General features: G+C 38.9%; 1 protein-coding gene across 1 annotated transcript in view; it reads left to right on the top strand.

Moving 5' to 3' along the window:
- MAN2A1 (mannosidase alpha class 2A member 1) overlaps positions 1-18,579 on the top strand; it is a 268,043-nt gene extending 249,464 nt beyond the window's left edge. The window contains exons 22-23 of the mRNA XM_070517621.1: positions 16,484-16,528; positions 18,562-18,579. Coding sequence (XP_070373722.1) covers positions 16,484-16,528; positions 18,562-18,564 — 48 coding nt within the window. The 3' untranslated portion in view covers positions 18,565-18,579. The remainder of the gene's footprint in view (positions 1-16,483; positions 16,529-18,561) is intronic.
- Positions 18,580-20,595: the final 2,016 nt, after the last annotated feature.

The following is a 20,595-nucleotide window of genomic DNA, read 5'->3' as shown; positions in this document are numbered from 1 at the left end:
TGTCTAAAATGAACCAAAACCTTGCCCTTCCTCCCAGCAATGAGTTCTTTTCAAAGTTTAGTCCCCTTCGTCCCCCTCTTGACTTTTGTTATTGTGCTGTGTTTTTACGTCTACATTTAAAAAATGACATTATTATTACTGTTTTATACAGTCAGTGTTGATCAACGTTAGTTCACTTTATTCTACCCTGCGTCTCATATCTTACATCTAGAACTACTTTCCTTCTGCTTGAAGCACCTCCTTCAGGCGGATTATCTTCTAATGGGGTTGTGCTGGTGATGAACTCTCTTAGGTCTATAAATGTCTTTATTTTCACTCTGTTCTTGAAAGACGTTTTACAGGATGTAGACTTTACATTGGCAGTGATTTTCTTTTAGTGCTTTGAAGGTTTCCTTCCACTATTATCAGGACTCCTTTGTTGTTTTGAGAAGTCACCTAACTTATTCCTTTGCATATGATCTGGCTTTTTTTCCCTGGCTTCTTTTAAAATTTTTCTTGGTTGTTGATTTTCAACAATTTTATTATAATATATTTAGTTTTTAATTTCTTTTAATTTATTCTATTTGGGATACACTAGGTTTCTTGAATTGCTGTCTTCAATTAGTCCTTGAAAATTTGCAAATATTCATCTTTTCAAATGTTGCCCTGACCTATTCTGTCTCTTCTCTCATTTTAGTTCTCCAGTATTTATACTTTGTCATTGTTTTTCCCCATCCCTTCCCCTCTCTTCTGTATCTTCTGCTTTATTTTTTCTTGTCACACTGCTTTCAGGATCATTTATCCTATCTTATTTGCCTAGCACATAGTAGGAATTCAGCAAATCTATGTTGAATAAAATGAAATATTAAACTTGAAAAAACGTTATTATTACATGGAACTGGTTTTCTATAAGACATACAACTTGACAAACCTGATCTGATGCAATCTTCAGTTTTCTGTTGCAAAAATTGAAGCCTATGGTTAAATGACTTAGCTAAGGCTACAGGGCTGGGTAGTGGCATATCTAGCCCTAGAACTCAGATCTGACTCCAAATCCATTGTTCTTTTGAATTCATCACACAATTTCTCATTCTAGTCCAAAATATTACAATATAGGTAATGACAATATGCATAAGAGTACTCCACTATTTTCCCTTCTGAGAAATTACATTGTTATTTTAAAAGTAACCTTTTGCCTCTTTAATGACTGATGAGAAATAAGGAAATTAGAAGTAAGGTAGGGAAGGACAGTGGGTGGTTTGAGAACTAATCAAGAAAGACTTGATAGCTTTTGGTAAGATAACGACTTAGTGGAGAGCCGTCAGGTGAATAAGATTCTGCACATTCATTGGTTTGGCAAAAGCCACCCGTGAGTGTAACAGGTAGAAGTAGTAGATTTACAATGAAGTCTTGTTTATAGTAAAGCAATGGAGAATGTTTAGAGAATGATAAGGACTTATACTAATGCCTGAATAATTAGCCCTAAGACATGAGCTCCTTATCACAATTCTAAGAACAGTTGCCTCCTGAAAATAGACTCTTCTACACGAGTGAGAACAAAACCGAAATTGGTTAAACAAGATCTGTGACTGCAATCTGTGGGGAGCCATAAGTAATGGGAGAAAGTGGAAACGCAGAGAAAATACAAGATAAACCCAAAACACCTGCAACAAAAAGTGCATGTGTATGTGAGAGGGGATAGAGGGAAAATTAATTCTTATCAGTTATTAAGAAAGACGACAGGGGCTGAGCCCATGGTTGAGTGGTTACGTCTGAGCACTCTGCTTCGGTGACCCAGGGTTTCGCCGGTTTGAATCCTGGGCGCGGACATGGCACTGCTCATCAAACCACGCTGAGGCAGCGTCCCACATGCCACAACTAGAAGGACCCACAACGAAGAATATACAACTATGTACTGGGGGACTTTGGGGAGAAAAAGGAAAAATAAAATCTTTAAAAAAAAAATACACAACTATGTCCCAAGGGGCTTTGGGAGAAAAAGGAAAAAAAAAAAAATCTAAAAAGGAAAAAATAAGAAAGAGTACAAAATAGTAGTATTTATATATGGATAAAACAATGTAATGGCTTAAAAGGCTTCTATGAAAATTTGGGGTAAGTGTCCTAGAGTACAGTTTTGAGAGATGCCATATTTTGTATCCTTTTGCTTTTGGCTATTTAAATACCTTTTTGAAAATAATACCTGCTCAGTTCTCCCCACTTGTGTTAATTCCCAATATAAAATTATAGGATGATAAAAAAGAAAAAAAAATTAACTCCATGTACTCACTATCCACACTCTCCCCATCCCTGGCTTTGAAGCAGTAATCCCTACATATACCTGTTCGGTTCCTCTCAATTGCCCCAGATAGTGCATTGCCTTACAAACACAATGCGTAGCTATATGATAATTGAAAAAGGGGAAATAAATAGTTTCCCGTTCATTTCCCTTCCTAGCTTTGAAACAGTAATCAGTTCCATAATTTTTATCCTTCCTCCCTGTGAAGGCAAACTCACTAGCTCCGAGCTCAGTGTGACTTGGCCCTAAGAGCAGCTCTCCAGGGACAAGGAACAGTCCCACTTGTAGAGCCAAGAAGAATGACTAATGGTGGGGTTGGGGAGGGGGGCAGCATCCAAGCCCAAACCATAAACCACAGACACCCTGGCCATGTGCTCCCTGCCTTTATCCTTAAAGGGACAAAGCAGAGGATTCAGACCAATATCTTCTCTCCTCCCTTTCACCCCAATAAAGAACATCATCCTATAACAAAATGATAAGATCTGACATGTTCTCTGAAGACTATCTCGTTTCCGGAAGCCATCTGCATTAAAGCCATCTGTCAGCTTCTCTTGCTTATTAGTCGTGTCCCTGAGAAACCAATCGTAGTATCTACTAATCCTTAAAGACCATGAAATATTATTGATCAGAAATGGGAAAGGATAACAGTTGCGTGTAGTCTCCATCCTTCCAGTGCAAAATAAAGCATGAAAAGTTTGTTTAATTTTTGTCAGTATAGAAAGGCAAACAAGAGCACTCATCCCTCAATGTGTATTTTTTTCTGTCTCCTTCCCTTTTGTTTGGTTAGTTGGTTGAAATTTAATCTGTTTTGTATCCTGAAACGGATTAGGGTAAATTTTTTGTCCTGATTTTTTCTACTTTGTTTCCTTGTCATAGTGGATGTGCACAAAGAGGTGATTATTCACCCTAATCCTAATCCTTTTCCAAATTTAAAGTTTAATCTAGGTGGAGCTGTTGAAATTAGCAGCATGGTAAGACCACTGGCTTATCTGTCAGACATCCTGGCATCTAGACCAGTTCTTATACTTACTGGCCCTGAAATTTGGGTAGATTATTTGACATGATTTGCTTTTTTTAAGCGTATAATTTAAAACTAATAACATCTTTCTAAAACAACTAATAAAGTTGCTTACAAAAGATGAATTGAGCTAATATATTTATTAATTCAGCCGCTCAATTATTCACCCACCCATCTATCTATCTATCCAACCAACAATCCATTCTTTCAAAGACATTTATTACTAACACATGCCAAGAACTAGGGATAAAGCAGCAAGTAAAACAGAGAATAAGACTGCCTTCATGAAGCATAAATTCTAGTAAGGGAAAATAAAAAGTTATAAATAATTAGGCTATATAATATGTCAGATGACCATAGGCATTCTGGAGAAAAATTAAGTAGGGAGGGGGCTAGAGAGTTGTTATAACATCTGTGCCAATCTTCCTCTACTTTGTATTTGAGATGCTGCTGCTGCATGGCCTGACGAGTGATGTGTAGGTCCATACCTGGGATCCAAACCTGTGAACCCTGGGCCACCAAAGCAGAGTACGTGAACTTAACCACTACCCCATGAGCCAGCCCCTAGAGAGCTGTGATCTTAATTTGAGCAGGCAGGGAAGGCTTCACAGAGAAAGTGGCATTTGACCAAAGACCTCAAGGAGGTGAGGGAGTGAGCCATGCAAATATCTAGGAGGCAAAGCATTTCAACCAAGGGAAAAGTAAGTGTAAAATTCTTGAGGCAGAATTGTGCCTGGCATGTTCAAGGGAAAGCCAGGAAACCAGTGTGGCTGGTGTGTCTTGAGAAAAGGAAGAATAGAAGAAGATAAGGTCAGAGAGAAAGTGAGGGGACAGCTAATGAATGTGGGGTCTTAGAGACCACTGAAGGGACTTTGGCTTTTATTCTGAATGAGATGGGGAAGCACGGAAAATATTTAGAGCAGAAGTATGACATGATCTGACTTACGCTTTGGATGCTGTGTTGAGAAGAAGCTGTTTTGGGGTGGGAAGGGAGTGGAGGTAAAGGCAGAAGCAGAGAGACGAGTTAGGAGACTATTGCCATCATCCTGGACCAGGTGAGAAGTGGTAAATTCTGACGTTTTGAAAGTAGAGTCAGGGAGATTTGCTATTTAGAGAAGAAAGAGAGGGAGAAATTAGGATGATTAATAGCATTTGGCCTGAAGAATTTGAACAATGAAGCCGTCATATTCTGAGATGGTGGGATGGGGCCAACTGGAGGAAGAACCAGTTCAATAAGGAAGATGAGGAAGTAGGTGTTGGACTGATGAGTTTCAGATGTATATATATCTTGTACACTGAAGAGCACCCAACTAGGAGCCAGACCACAATGAGTCCATGGGGGTGGGAAAGAGGTGATGGGCAGAGATGACTGAATGGCCATCCCAGCTCTCAAGGTTCTTACTCCTTACAGAGCGAGACAGGCATGGAGATAAATAACCACAACAGGAGGCAGACTAGCCTAGACTGCAGGAACACAGTGTTGTTTCTACCCAGAACTTTCCCTTGGTATAGAAGTAAGTGACCCTATACATGGCTCAGGCTTTCAATCACTTATTCAGCCTTCAGACTAGGCACAATCAATATCGCACCTCATCTGATTACAATCCCTCTCTTCACACCATTAGAGGTAAGACTGGAAGAGACTTCTATTGCCCTGCACCACGCTTGCAAACCACACTTTGATGGGTTTGTCATTATACACCTCTTTGAAAAAAGTCTCAAGTGAAATGAAATCCTCTTGCTGATATCCCTGACCTTCACCTTTTTGTTCTATATATTTTTGCCCAATCTTTTTGCCTGAAGCTAAGAATTTTGCAGTTAATTTATGTCTTCACCAGCATGCTAACAGAGATAAGAGGTCATATTGCTACCATGCATAATTATCAGTGATTTGATAAATAGTCCCACGAGTTTTCAGAACAGTATCTAAGATTGGTTTTGAATAAAATTAAAGGGTATCAAGAATAATTAAGGCAATTTAAAATCAATTTCTAAGATTAAATGAACACCTGTAAGAATAATTGTGCTAGGTGATAGATTATAGGTATTTTATTTTTCTTTTTTCAATGTTTTTATTATTTAAAAATATACAGGAAAGAACCATTATAGTTCCATGTTGGATTGATTTAGTGTACTTGAAAATTTGATTTTTAAAAATATCTTTCTTTTGAACCACGTTGCAAAGGTAGTGTACCATGTGTTTGTGCTACACGGCATTTTTCCCTTGCTTGTCACTCTGCGAACGGTTCAAGTGAGCTGACAACAGCAGTAAAGAATAGTAGTGCTTTGTCCTAACAGACACCATCATGACCTAAAGCCACTCAGTTGGGCTTCCTTGGGTACCCTCCGCACCTCAGTTTCCTCCGGGGAGAGCCTTAGATGCACAGGGGGAAGTACAGGGCCAAATCTCAGAGAGATGAAAACAAACACACACACACACAGCAGTTGGATGATATAGACTAGTGAGATTGGTATGCAATGGAATGATTTTCCATATTGGGATAAGGGTTTGGCAGACACTCTTATTGATCAACAATTTCATTTCCTGGAACCTCCAGGAAGTAAAATTGGGCGAGAGAAGGAATAAAAATGCATCTTTTTAGTTTTGGGGGGATCTGTCCTATGGATTTGGGGGCTTGAGATTTTAGGGGGTCTTTCTCATCTTTGCATAATGCTTAGAAGTCAATTTTGACTCGGACCATGGTGGGGCCCACTGAAGAGAGAGAGATCATGGTGCTGGCCACCGTAAGGCTTGCTCCAGGCTCAAAGAGAAGGAAGTAGATGAAGCAAACAATTGTTGTTTGTTTCCATAAAGCATCTCTTCTTTCTCCTTTATTAACACCATCTACTTCCTCTGAGGAACTGGTCCTCCTGCACCCAAACTGATTTTCCAAGAATTAGCAATCACACACACTAACCTCTCTGGCCTAGTGGGTGGGCCTGTGAACCAAGCTCAAAAAATCAGTGCTCCTTGCTGAAGTTGGGAGAGAGAATTCTCTGCTTCCCTTTGGACCCCGAGCTACAAAGATATGATTTCAAAGCTGCCGGATCCCTCAGAATGTGGATTTTAGCCGAGAGAATGGAGTCAATAAAGACAAAAGCCAAGATGAGAAGTGAGTAGAAGCGGAGTTGGTGAGCGGGGGAGTGGGTGCAAACCAGAGAGAAAGTATGCTTTGCCTTAAGTCCAATGTTCCTGGACACTCCACTCCCACCAAATCTGGGGACATTATTCATCCTTTTCCACGCTTTGGTTCTGTCATACAGTAAATCACCTTTTTTAAAAAAAACATTAAAATTCTTTGAATATTTTTTTGTTATTTTCGGCCAAATAATACAGATTAATAAAGGGAAATGCATATTTCCTTTTAGAAGTCCCTGTGTCCTATGTAGTCCATGCGTCCAACATAGGCAAGCAGGCAGATGGGAGACAGAAATTGTTCATGTGGCTAGAGGATTTCTGTTTGAAAATTGTCCTGTTTGTTTTTTTTCCCCTTCCTCCCTACTTCCCTCCCTCCCTTCCTCTCTCTCTCACTCTTTCTCTCTCTCCTTTCCTTCTTTTGAGCATAACAGGGCAGAAGTAGTTGAAGAACCCCACACTACCAGAGAAAAGAAAGGGCAATTAACTGACTTAATCACATTGACTGGAATTACTAATAACTATTTAATGAGTAATGTCCAACTTATGTGGCGATTTAATGTAGTAAAAACAATTAGGAGAGGAAGAGCGCTAACAGTAAACTGTGTCCATTACCCCTTCATCACGTGCTGAACACCTTATATCCATTACCGTATTTAGTGTTTATGAGAGCCTTATAAAGTAAATGTATAAATTCCATATACTTTATGACCTAGCTTAAGCAAAAAATAAAACTTATCGGCTCCCATAATTGACTAGGGCCAAGATTAGAACTTGGAGGGCCTTGATTCAGCACGTAAGTGATGTCATCAGGATCCTCTTCTGGGTCAAGACGACGGTGTTGCATAACTCCTGTTGCACAGAAACCTGGGTGAGTGGGGCTCCCTAGACTTGCCCAGCTGCTCTGGCTCGTTTTTCTTACACTTCCCTTATTCTTAGGCTTACTTGGTGGACCCTGGAATTTGAGACTCATATTATGCCAGCACGCATGAAAGAGAGAGACTGTTTCCATGATGGTACAAATAAGTCTTAGAATTGAGTGTTATCCATTCTATGCAACTGTGAAAACAGCTAAAGATCAGAGTTCGTTGGAGTCAGACGATGCTGACATTAAATCCTGGCTCTGCCATTCACTGACTCTGTGACCTTAGGTATGTGCTTGACTTCTCTGAACCTCAGAGAGAGCCAGTACCTTCCTGCTAAAATTTGATGCCTGGAATTTGCTATCAGAAAATGAAAGTTATATAGCCTGACTTGTTTTCTCTGTTTTTTAGAGATCCTAGAAGCCAGCACTTTGGTTCAGGAACTGCAATATACTTAATTCAGGAACCTTAGTGCCTTAACTCTTCTGCTTAAATCAGATGGATTCTGCTTTTTTCATCCTTAAATTGCCTTTGAGATTTATTTTGAGCAATAGTCAGAAGACAATCTTATTGAAAAGAAAAGATATGGTCACTCAACTTTTACCAGAGAGACTTCCCTCTGATGTTTTCTTCCTAAGTAGAAAGAAGCTTTTATTAATTGATTCTAAACTCTTCTCCTTTCATCAAAATCCTGAAATTTTTATATAATTAGAGCTCTCACGAATTGTTCTAACACTGATTTCTATTGTACACAAGTTTTCTTTGAAAGGATCACTACCTTTCATAGATTTTTAACTTCCTAAAGGGTACATAAATAGTAACTCTGTATGAAAAACAAGACTCATATTTATCATATGTGAAATTACATGCATGAAAGAAGAGGAACTATCTCCTTGCCCCTCTAGCCTCTCTAACCTGCACCTCCTGCCCATAGACATTTTCACCTGTCCTAACCTTACCTGGGATGCTTTTGGTGCTCTTAGTTTGTCTGGCAAGTATCATAACGTGGTAATAGTTGTTTGGGTATGACTATCACAAATAGATATTTAGCACAAACACATATGCTCTTGGAATTCATTTCTGGAAAGTTAGAGACAATTTAGAATTTGTCATCTTTGATTAATTTTGAAATGAGTTTGTGTTCTGTGAACATATAGTTATCAACAAGGCTGAAATATCCTAAACAGGCTGTGAAATTGAAGACTTATGGAACATTTATGGAGTTCAGAGGTTAGGACAGTTTCTGCCTGGTAAGGCATCCTAGCGCACAAACTCCGCAGGGAACGCAGTTCTGTGAGCTTGGAAGATTATCTTTCATTGTCAAAACTTTCATGTTCTTAAGATACAATAGTAGAAAAAGAGAAGCTCTTTAGGCGTCATCCCTCCCTTGTGATAGAATTCTACATCGCTTCCCATGTCACACAGTTTTGAAAACTTGTACATCCCACCGTGGAAAAGACAGCGGCTTCTCGTAAGAAACATCAGCTACTTAAGGCTTAGAGGAGATAGGAGAGTGGTCCCCAAATATTTGATGAGTTGTCAGGTGTAGAGTTTCCCCAAGGACTGAACAGAAGGTGGAACCAACAGATGGCAGATTTTATAGCCATATTTGTGGGGCCCATATTTGGACTCAATTTAATGAAAAATTTCCTAAGAATTGTAACTATTCAACAAAAACCAGGTTTCCCTGAGGTATTCAAGTAAGGGCTGTATGATGTTATTCAGGTTACAGAGTAGGGGCAAGAGGTTTCACCTTTCGTCCCAATTCCTAAGGTTCATGGTTTCTCAGAATGTCCTAAAAAGAAAGGAGTCAAAATAATTTCTTGGGGGGTTGCCCCAGTGGCCTAGTGGTTAAGTTCAGTGTGCTTTGCTTCCACGGCCTGGGTTCAGTTCCCAGGAGAGGACCTACACCACTCTGTTAGTGGCCATACAGTGCTGGCAGCCCACATACTAAAAGATAGAGGAAGACTGACATGCATGTTAGCTCAGGGTGAATCTTCCTTAGTAGGAAAAACAAAAACAAAATTTCTTGGTCCTGTTGGATACACTGACATTCTGAATTGTGAAGAAACTTGTTTATCTTGCCTCAGTCTCAGAACCACCTCCACACATTTTTTTCCAAAAGTGGAGTATAAATACTCTACAGAGCATAGGGGATATGCAGGAAGGAGCTATAAATGAGCAAAGTGGGCTGGGTTGGCCCTGTGATGAAACAGAGCCAAACTCTTTGAAAAGTGCACGCACCTACTGCTTCCCTTTGCCATGTGGGAACTGAGACCTAATGTTGCCAAATCTGCTGAATTTTCAAGGAAAGCAGAAAATTAATTTTCTTAGATGTGAAAACTCAATTTTTTAAATGTTGGCAACTAAAAACATTTAAAACACAGTGCAGGATTGAGGGGGAGTGTTCAAATAAAACTTGTCTGCAAATCAAATTTGGCCCTCAGGCCACCTTCTTGTGACATCTGGAACAAGCAGAGAGATAATAAAATGAATGAATAAGTAACTACCCTGGTCACAGATGAGAGCACAGATGAGAATCATGATTTCTCAGTCATGTATCACTAATTTTGTCATCATTTGCCATGTAATGTCTTGATGATGAGGCTTGGGTCTAGTAAACATGTTTGCTGTCCTCACGGTAGCACAGACAGCTCAAGAGGCAATATGACAGTGTAAAAATATCCCAGCTGCACATATACAGTCTGGCTTTTCTGTATACCATTGTCGACAATGTACCATATTGGGGGTATAACGGGACAATGGAGTCAGCGAGACTTGAGGTAATTTTCCTGTGTCCCTACTCACCAGCAGGTGACCTTGGGAAGACCACTTAAGCTACCTGAGTCCTAGGTTTTGGGTCTGAAAAATGGGGAAGCTGACACCCAGCTGATAAGGTGGGTGTGTTTTTGAGTAGGAGGAGTATAGGAAGCACCCAGCAGAGGGCTGGACACAAAGCTAGAACTCAAGGAATGACTTCCCTAGAGTTTTTTCTGAGATCTCCCCTCTCACTCATTTCAGATGATTTCTATTGAAAAATGTGAGTAATTGTCTGAGTTGATTCAGGACAAACAAACAAACAAATGAATTAAAAAAATCAAACAACATAACCAATGTAACTGACATGATGGTTAATTTTATGTGTCAACTTGGCTGGACCACAGTGCCCATATTTGGTCAAACATTATTCTGGATGTTTCTGTCAAGTTGTTTTATGGGTAAGATTAACATTTAAATTGGTAGACTTTGAGTAAAGCAGACTACCTGCATACTGTGGGTAGGCCTCATCCAATCAGTTGAAGATCTTAATAATACAAAGATTGACCTTCCCTGAGAAAGAAAGAATTCTGTCAGCAGATGGCCTTTTGACTCGGACTGCGACATTTTCTTGGCTCTCCAGCCTGGTGACCTACCCTGCAAACTCCGGACTTGCACCTCCACAGTCAAGTGAGCCAATTTCTTAAAAAAAAATCTATTTCTCTCTATACATACACATCCTGTTGGTTCTGCTTCTCTGAAGAACCCTGACTAATACAACCAATGACCCTCAATCTGCGTATAAGATGTACAAAGGCGTAATTAATCCATGTAAGAAGTGGGGACGAATGGTGCAGGGGCTTTGCTTTGTGATATTTTCATGTCTTGAGCTGTGCACCCCCAGGGTCTATGGCTGCAGAGGCAGGGCCAGGCTTGTCTGGTGCCAAGTGCTTTGTTAGCGTGACTACACTAAAAATCCCAGGTGTGTGCCCAACTAACAGGAAACACAAATGACAGAGTTGCTGCCCGTTGAATGACTCATCTTTCAATTCTCCTTCCAAGTACTAGGGAAGGAGAAAAGGTCCTGCTACTTTTTGCTCTTCACACTTCATATCCTGCCATTTCATGAAATGTTCTTAATGTCGCGGAGAAAGGCTGTCTGGACTTTAGCTGGTTTCATTTGGGGTCCTGTGGGGCCCATGTTGTCATGCTTTGTGTTTAACAGCTCCATGCCTCCTCTAACAGCTGTTATTGAGCTTATTTTGCTAAACTTCTATGTCTGTGTCTAGAGAGAATGTCCAGACCTGCATGTCTCCTCCTTCTGGTCAGGGATGTATGAGCCAGTTATCTGCTGGAACTTCCATCCTGAGTGCTCAGAGTCCAGTGTGCTCACATGGCTGCTCCAGGCTGCTCACATAGCTTCACGGGACATTTTGGAGAAGTACTATTCTGTGCAATAAATTCCTTATCAACATAGTCTGTGCAGATCCTTGAGAATTATTTAAGATATACTCTTCTCACTGTACTGGCCACCGTTTAAATAAGATCCTAAAATCCATTAGTGCGTTAAGCAAATGATCTCAGGAAGTGACCATGATACGAGTGGAACCTGGCTTATTCCAATTGTATTCAAAGTAAAAATGGGCACAGGCAGACAGTTGTCCAGAAGTCACCCCATTTATAAGCTGCTATGACTCACAGGGTGAGAAAAAGACATCAATTTTACTCTCCTCACTAAACACATCATCTTTGTCCCATATCCTCCCCTACAACGCATGGCTAGGTGCCATTTCACAACATATAACCTAAAACAGGCATGGATTGTAACACAGGGCATTGTTCCCGCAGTAAAAAGAACTGCACCAATCAGTATTCATTCTGCAATTTATGAAGAATTGAATGCCCATTGTTTGGGAGCTGGGCAGGGATGGAGTTAGAGTTGTGCAGGAGAAAAATGTAATAATTTTTCTTCCGTAAGATTAGAGCAGCCTTTATAGAGAAGGCAGATGTGTATAAATTCTTGAAAATAAAGTAAGAGAACATAAAGCTTGACCAAAAGCTTTTAAAAAATTAGCGGAAAATGTGAAAAGAAAATGCTGATATGGGCAACACTTGGTACATCTTATTGGTCCTTGTAGTTGAAAGAGGGAATGAGTCTCTTAATTGAGCAGCTAATGGTAAGCAGAATTCCAGAGACGGCCCCTAGGCTTCAATTTTGAAAGTTGCTTAAAATCTAGTGGGACTAGGGCTCCCTTAATGTGACAGTCCAAGGCCTTCCGCTCTCAATATGACAACTCTTGGGTTCTCTGAGCAGAGGACCCCCTAATTGGGATTCAGACCTCTATTAACTAAAAAGTCCTGGAAAACGGCTCCCACTGAAAGTTTGACAGCACCAATTAACTGAAAGCAATGCCTGGTCACCATTTTTAGTTTAAAGTACTGTTAAGTAGATTCTTCCCTCTTTCTTCAGTATGATGTTTCACACAAACTTCATCTCACGTTTATAATTCATTTCTCCTTAATTTCCCCCCATTATGTCAAGATTTTTCAAATATTTGTCTTAGCATTTTTTAAATTGCTTCTATTCCTTTCCTATTACCATGATATTTCTTTTACTTCAAATATTGCTCATCATTTTGGCATTAGTCTTTTAAAATATATGTGTAAGAACCTTATATCCATGGTGGTCTAGTGGTTAAGATTCGGTGCCTGCCGAGACATGGGTTCCTTTCCCAGTCAGGGAACCACATCACCCATCTGTCGGTTGTCACACTGTGGTGGTTCCATGTTGCTGTGATGCTGAAAGCTGTGCCATCGGTATTTCAAATACCAGCAGAGTCACCCATGGTGGACAGGTTTCAGAGGAGCTTCCAGACTAGACAGACTAGAAAGAAGAACCTAGCCACCCACTTCCAAAAAATTGGCCGTGAAAACCCTATGAATAGCAGCGGAGCATTGATATAGCACTGGAAGGTAAGAGAATGGAGCAAAAAGACCAGGCAGGGTTCTGCTCCGCTGTACACAGTGTCAATCGGAGTCCAGAATCAACAAATCCAGAGGGAACAATGATCCATACTCAAATGTCTTCTCATATTTTCGATTTCTTTAGAAGGCTGTAAAAAAAGAAAGAAAATAATCAAATCTGATAGTCTTCCTTCTCCCCCCCATCACAATGCAGAGATCTATTTCCCAAGTATACAATCCTGCATTCCCGTTGGTTTTTCCCAGGCTCAGTCAATAGCAACCACTATTCATCAAGTCACCCAAGATAGAATCACCTGAGACTGACGCTGCTCCCATATTTTCCAAGTCCTGTGTATGCCTAAGTGCTTTGCTTTATACACTCCCTGGCATCTCTCATCTCCAGCCCCAACTCTGCTGCCACTGCCATGATTTAAAGATCCTAATAATCTTCCCCCCTGGACTATTTCAGTTGCCTTCTGCTTCTGATCTCACTTCCTCCATTTATTCAATAAATATTTTTGAGATCCTACCATCAACTGTGTTGTTTTTTCATCATGTTGAGCGAGACTGATGATCAGTTCCCTAATGGACTTTATAATTTAGTAGGGGAGGAAAATGTGAATCAAATGATCACAAAAATATGTACGTACAGAATCTCAGCTGCCATAGCAGTTTATCCTAATGACAATCTCTTCACAGTGTTTAAAATCCTTCAGTATCTTCCCATTGCCTTTAGGATAAAAATCCCACACCTAGTGGGGCATACCAGGTACTCCATGCTCTGGTCCCTAAGGGCCTTTCCAACACTTTCCCTGATACTAGCATCTCCCCTCTCTCCCCGGACACTGCAAATTCACCAAGCAGGCCAGATCATGCTGCAGCTGCCTATTTCGGCTTACACTCTTTCTTCTGCTTGAATGTTCTTTTCCTTCCATTCCTCCTATCTAGGACCCCCATCCTTTCTGCTGGGCTAAAACTGATGAATTTTCCCAGACTCAACTCAAACATCGACTCTATTTTTTTTTAAATATTCTTGCCCCCCTGTAGGGCCTGGGCCTTTCTTGCTCAGCAGAAACCTCCAGGCCCATTACAATCATGTGTCCTTCTGGCTCCCTGCTGGGCAGGTTGCCTAGCTACTGGGACTTGTAACAATCTGGGCCTGGCCAGCCTGGATCCTCCCTTATCCCATGAGAAGAACATCACATCTTACAGGGATACAAAGCCCCTCCATGAGAGCTACTGTTCCTGGGAATGCTGGTCGTACCAAGGATGGCCCTTTGGCAAGCATGCAGCCTTGGTTCCCCTATCTACTTAAGCAAGCTTCTCTTGGGGGATGGTTTCGGGTGCACACTTCTGTCCAGCCGGCCGCCACTGGACATGATCCCGTAAGTAGGACCCAATAAACCTGTATGTCTCATTCGCAGTCTCTAGGTCGTTTCTTCAGTCTCTGTGTACGATATCCTGCCACCCTACCCCAGTCAGGCCTGTGGCGGAACACCTCCTCATACCTGTCTTGTCCCTCCACATGTGACATGATCCACCTTTGTGTCCCTCTGTGCCTTACTTAGCTTGAGTCTCACCCCTGCAATACTTCATTACCCTTACATCTCCCTATGAACATCTTACCCACTAGATTAGAAATGCCTTGAGGTCACAGATCCTGTTTCATTCCTCATCTCTGCACCCTCAGGGCCAACTCTTACAGCTGGCACATGATAAAATAGTTAATTGCAAGTGGATGTGTGAATGAGTAAATACCAAGATGTATTGAGTGCTTGTTCTGCGTACTGCTCTAAATATTTTACATGGGTTTAATCCTGCTAACAACCCAAAAGGAAAGTACTATTATTTTTTCTGTTTACGGATGGGGTAACCAAGTTAAAAAGAATTTGGATAACTTGTGCAAGCTTACACAAGTTGTAAGGGATGGAGCTTGGACATGAGTAAGAATAAATGATTGGGAGAATGCATGACTAAATGGATGAATTCAGAAAATTTAAAATAATTTCATGAAATTCAATTTTTTGCCACCATGGAGAATTTGTAGTTGGGACTGCTCTGACTCTAACCAACTAGAAATTTGGTCAAGGCCTTTGGTCTTTGTCGTCTGTGAGAAGGAGATCGTGATGTATCTCTCATAGGTTTGTGGTGAAGATTAAATGAAAGAACCCACGTAAAGTGCTTCACACAGTGTCGGGCACGTGGAAAGTACTAAATATGTGAGAGCAATTGCTCTTATCTTTAATCACACTACAAATTCTTTTTCTTAATTTTCAAAACACTACAGAAAGTTTTAAATAGACAGAAGAATACAGAAAATGATAACACAAACCTCCATGTATGTAACACCTAGATTTAACGTAAATTAACAAAGTGCAAATCTTTTTTACAGATAAAGTCATAACACAGTAGCATTTTACAATTATTGTTGAAATCTCTTTCTATGCCTCTCTTCCCAGAGGTAAGGATTATACTAACATTTGAATTTATTCTTCCTATTCATTATTTTTTATACTTTTATTATATATATACATCTAAAAACAATGTATACAATTATTTTGTAGGTTATTAAAATTTTCATAAAACAGTATGTTCTATGTACTTTTTTGTAACTTGCCTTTTCGCTTACTATTACATGACTGAAATTTACCTATTTGGCCACGTATATAATTGGTTCATTCATTCCATCGTGTGGATATACTACTGATTTATTCATCATATGAATATATGTTCATAAATATATATTTCCTTTTTGAAATTTTTTTGGCTGTTAAGAAGAAAGCTCATTGAATATCCTAATACATGTCTTCTTGTGTACATGTGAAAGAGTTTCCCTTCATCCCTTCACAGCTAGGCTTCTGGGAGAGAAGTAAGCCCTCCTGCTCGATAGCATTCATTATATGTAACAAATTAAGTTTCCTATGAATGTAGAATGGAACTAGCTAGAGACTTGGAGAATTAATAGTTACTCAATTTATTTTCTACGCGACTTGGTTTCCTCACAGAACCCTAACTGACCAGGGTTATACACAGGAGGGGAAATATTAGGTTATAGGGTATATATTGTCCGAACTGTGAGAAATTGCCAATATCTAACCACTTTTGACCTACAAAAATGGCAATTTTGTACAGCTCAACCTACAAATCTTTGACTTTGAAAAAATTTTGCTTATTTGATGTTTATGACATGGTATTTTATTATTGTTTTAATTTGCATTTTCTGGATTACAAAAGCCTGGGAAACTTTTTGTATGCTTTTTGACAATTTGGCTTTCCTTTCCTGTTCATAATCTTTGCCCATTTTTTTCCCCATTTCTCTAATGGATCTCTTGTCTTTAAACATGTATATATCTGTGTGATAGTAAATATTTTTTCCATATCTTTGGGCCTTTAAAAATTTTTATGAATGGGATCAATTTGTGTAGAAGTTTAAACTTCACCACAACCAAAATTGTCTTTTTCCTTTATAGGTTTTTCTTCTTGCTTCTTATTTTGGAATCCTTTCCTACTTTGAGGTAAAATATATTTTCTGTATTTCCTGTAAAAGTTCTGAAGTTCTGCTTTTTTAAATTTAGTTTCTTAAAATGTTTAGACTTTAATTTTATGTGTGGGGTGAGGTAGGGATCTGATATAACTTTTCCCCCACCATCCCACTTGCCTACTCAAACCCACTGATGATCTATAAATTAAAGGGTTAATATCAGGCACACCCAGGAGCTTCTGGGATCAGTGCTAAAGCCCTTCTGTCTAATTCTTGTCCTTGCAGTACTTATTTGTTGAATATTTAGACTATCATTTCTGTCAATATCCACTATTTTAATTGTGACAGTTTTATGATTTCTTTATATATGGGAAAAAAATTCCCCACGTTTTGTTGTTGGTTTTCAAAATTGTCCTAAACCTTTGCTTTTTTTTCTATGAATTGTTAAGATCAATTTATGAAGTAAATTCCATGTCAAAATCTACTGGGATTTTTAAGAAAACAGTTTATTATTTGAATCAAAAATGAAAATCGAAACCATAAATTTTTATTTGTTCATGTGTCTCAAGTCTCTTTTAATCTATAGGTCTTCTCTCTCTCTCTCTTTTGTTTCCCTTGTAATTTATTTATTAAAAAAATACAAGCCAACATATTGTGTGGACTGTTGAATTTCTCACGAAAACACAGTCTGATAATTCCCGATTGCATTTTCAAGGTATCCTTTACCATGTTTCTCTTGCCCTTGCCCTGGTATTTCCTATAAATTGTTAGTTAGTGCTAGATGATTGATCAGATTCAAGTTTGATTTTTTTTCAGTTGCATGACTCCGTAAAAGATAGTATTATACACTTTAATCAAGAAACACAGAATGTATAGTTATATCTCCCTTGCCACCTTAGGAGATTTGATGATTGTTGCCTAGATCCATTAATTCAATAGAAGGTGAAAAATGATTATATTCTGATTCTGTGGTTCCTTTTTCATGTACTAGCTGGAACACATCCATAAGGAAGAGCTTTTCTTTATCAACTGTTTGATTACTCTGAAATACAGTTTGTACAGAAAAGGCAAGATGAATTCTTGATTTTTTTCCTCCTCCATCCGTTTCTAAAACAATGGGTTAGTTATCTAGCATCTCCCAAAGGTGATCTTTTTTTTTTGGTGAGGAAAATTAGCTCTGAGATAACATCTGTGCCAGTTGTCCTCTGTTTTGTATGTGAGATGCCACCACAACATGGCTTGATGAGTGGTGTTTGGGTCTGTGCCTAGGATCTGAACCTGTGAATCTCGGGCCACAAAAGTGGCATGCACAAACTTACCCACCACGCCACCAGGCTGGCCCCCAAAGGTGATCTTCAATATCATTTTTAACTTATTGTTTCAAACGTATTTGATGTGTCAATCTATTCCAATTTCTTTTCATCATTGGAGTCTAATTTGTCTCATCTTTGAACAATCATATTGGCTCCTCCGTTCAGGGCTGGCTTCATCAGTGCACGACTTGTGCAGCCCCACAGGACTCCACACTGAGGGGGTCCCTGTGTTAGTTTCCTGTGACTACCATAACAAATTGCTACACACGGAATGTCTTACAACAACAGAAATTTATTTTCTCACAGTTCTGGAGGCCAGAAGTCCAAAATCAAGGTGTTGGTAGAGCTGTGCTCCCTCCAAAGTCTCTAAAGGAGAACCTTCCTTGTCTTTTCCAGCTTCTGGTGGCTCTGGTGTATCTTGACTTGTGATCACATATCTTCAATATCTACTTCTGTCTTCACATGGTATACTCTTTTTCTCTCTGTGTGTCTCTTATAAAGACACTTATCATTGGATTTAGACCCCACTGGGATAATCCAGGATGATCTCATCCCAAGATCCTTAACTTAATTACCTTTGCAAAGACCCTTTTTCCAAATAAGTCCACATTCACTGGTTCTAGGGGTCAGGATGTGGCATATCTTTTTTGGGGGCCATTATTCAACCCATTATAGGCCTCGTGATTTGTTTAATGTTCTGCTGTTGTATCTTTAAATTCTTAATAATTTTATCTTTGAACTTGTGTTTTCTCAGTGAGGTCCGATGGGACAATGGAGCATGCGCCTGAGCAGAGGAGATATGTGCAATGTATGTACCCACTCTTTCCTGTGGCCCCATTTGCTTACAGTGTTGACAGGGCCATGAGCACTATAGTAGACCTATGACATGTGGGAGTTCAGTGAGACTCAAAGCAAATACAAAGTAAATGTGTGGAGTCTATGACTAAATGAGCCACTGACGGCCCTGGGAGCCACACTTTATTGAAATAAGAACTTGCTTCTTATGTATAAAGAGGGCAAGTGATTCTGCATATGAGTAAAATGCTTTTATATCTGCATTTAAAACTGGAATTGTACAATATAAAGATGAATGGCAAAATCTATGCTAATAATTTAAAATTTTAATTTTTTGTTACTTAGAATGACATTAAACAGCAAATGAAAACATAAGTTGAGTGAGAGTGTAGAAGAAAGAAAGAGGCTTTATATTTTAGTATCTTTAATGCCAATTTTTTTCCTGTGTTTTGAACAGGGGCCCTACAATTTTCATTTTGCCATGAAAATTATGTAATTGGCCCTGGCTCTGTCTTTGGACAATCATGATGGCTCCTGAGTCATTTGGATAGAACCCTAGTTGTCATCTACAGCTTCCTGGATATCTGTTATGATAAGATGTTCCAGTTTCGTCTTGGACATTTCTGTCCCAGACTTGAAATCAGACATTTCTCCAAGAAGTTCTGGATCCTTTTAGTTGAAATTGATAATTTGAGACCACAATTTGGGCACTAGAGGGATTGCTGTCGTTTGATTATTGTTTCTACATCTTTTTGTAGAGAGTACTAGGAAATATGATTCTTTTCTTTTTTTCTTCTTATTGAAGTAGAACATACAAAGAAATACGTAAATATACAAACATATTGCTTGAGAAATTTTCTCAATTCCTCAGATCAAGAAACAGAGTATTACCAACACCCAGAAGCCCCCTCTTATCCACTTCCAGTCACCTCCCCCACCAAAGGTATTATACTGACTTTTAATACCAGAGATTAATTTTCCTTACTTTTAGACTTTATATAAACATAATTATACATTATATTATTTTTGTGTCTAGCTGCTCTTGCTCAATTCTGTATGTGTGAGATTTATCCACATATTTGCTAGTAGTTGAAGTTTATTTATTTTTGTTGTTACCTCGTATTTATTCTATTACGATACCAAAATGTCTATCTAGTCTATAATTTGTGGACATTCAAATTGTTTCCAGTTTTTGGCTATTACAAATAGTGTTGCTGAGAATATTCTTGAACTTGTCTTTTGGCAAACTTGCATACTATTTCTGTTGGGTATTTACTTAGAGGTGCAATTGTTGGGTATGTTGATGTTCAGTTTTAGAAGATACTGCCAACTGATTCCCAAGTGATTAGAACACTTATGCTCCTGCCCACAGGCATGAAAGGACCAGTTACTCCACATATTTGTCAATACTTGGTGTACATTTGCCAATGCTTAGTCCATTTTAGCCATTCTAATGAGTTTATAATGATATCACATTGTAGTTATTAATTTACGCTCCCCTGATGATGAATATGAAGTATATCTTTTAACATGTTTTTTAGATATTTGGATATCTTCTTTTGTGAAATTCTTCTCTCTCCTCTCCCCCTTTCTATCTCCCTATATCCTTTTGTTTTGTAAAAGTACTTTATATATTCTTGATGTCAGTCCTTTGTTGAATCTGTCTGTCTGTCATCTATCTATCCATCCATCCATCTACCTAGCTCAAATATCTTTTTCCACTTTTTCTGTGTGTGTCTTCATTATATTAATGGATATTTTGATAAATAGAAGTATTTAATTTCATTGTAGTCAAATTTTTTCATTTCTTTTGCTAGGATTAATGCCTTTTGTGTCATATTTTAGGAAATCTTTGATTACTCATAGATCATGAATATATATTCTTCTATGTTTTCTTAAGAACCTTTTGCTTATTTTTCTCCTTTAGATCTGCAATTCATCTGAAATTATTTTTTTGTGTAAGATAAGAGATAGGGTTCTAAATTCATATTTT

The sequence above is a fragment of the Equus asinus genome, chromosome 9, assembly GCF_041296235.1.
Source record: "Equus asinus isolate D_3611 breed Donkey chromosome 9, EquAss-T2T_v2, whole genome shotgun sequence".
NCBI classification, from domain to species: domain Eukaryota; kingdom Metazoa; phylum Chordata; class Mammalia; order Perissodactyla; family Equidae; genus Equus; species Equus asinus.
This window is presented reverse-complemented; position numbering and strand designations above follow the sequence as displayed.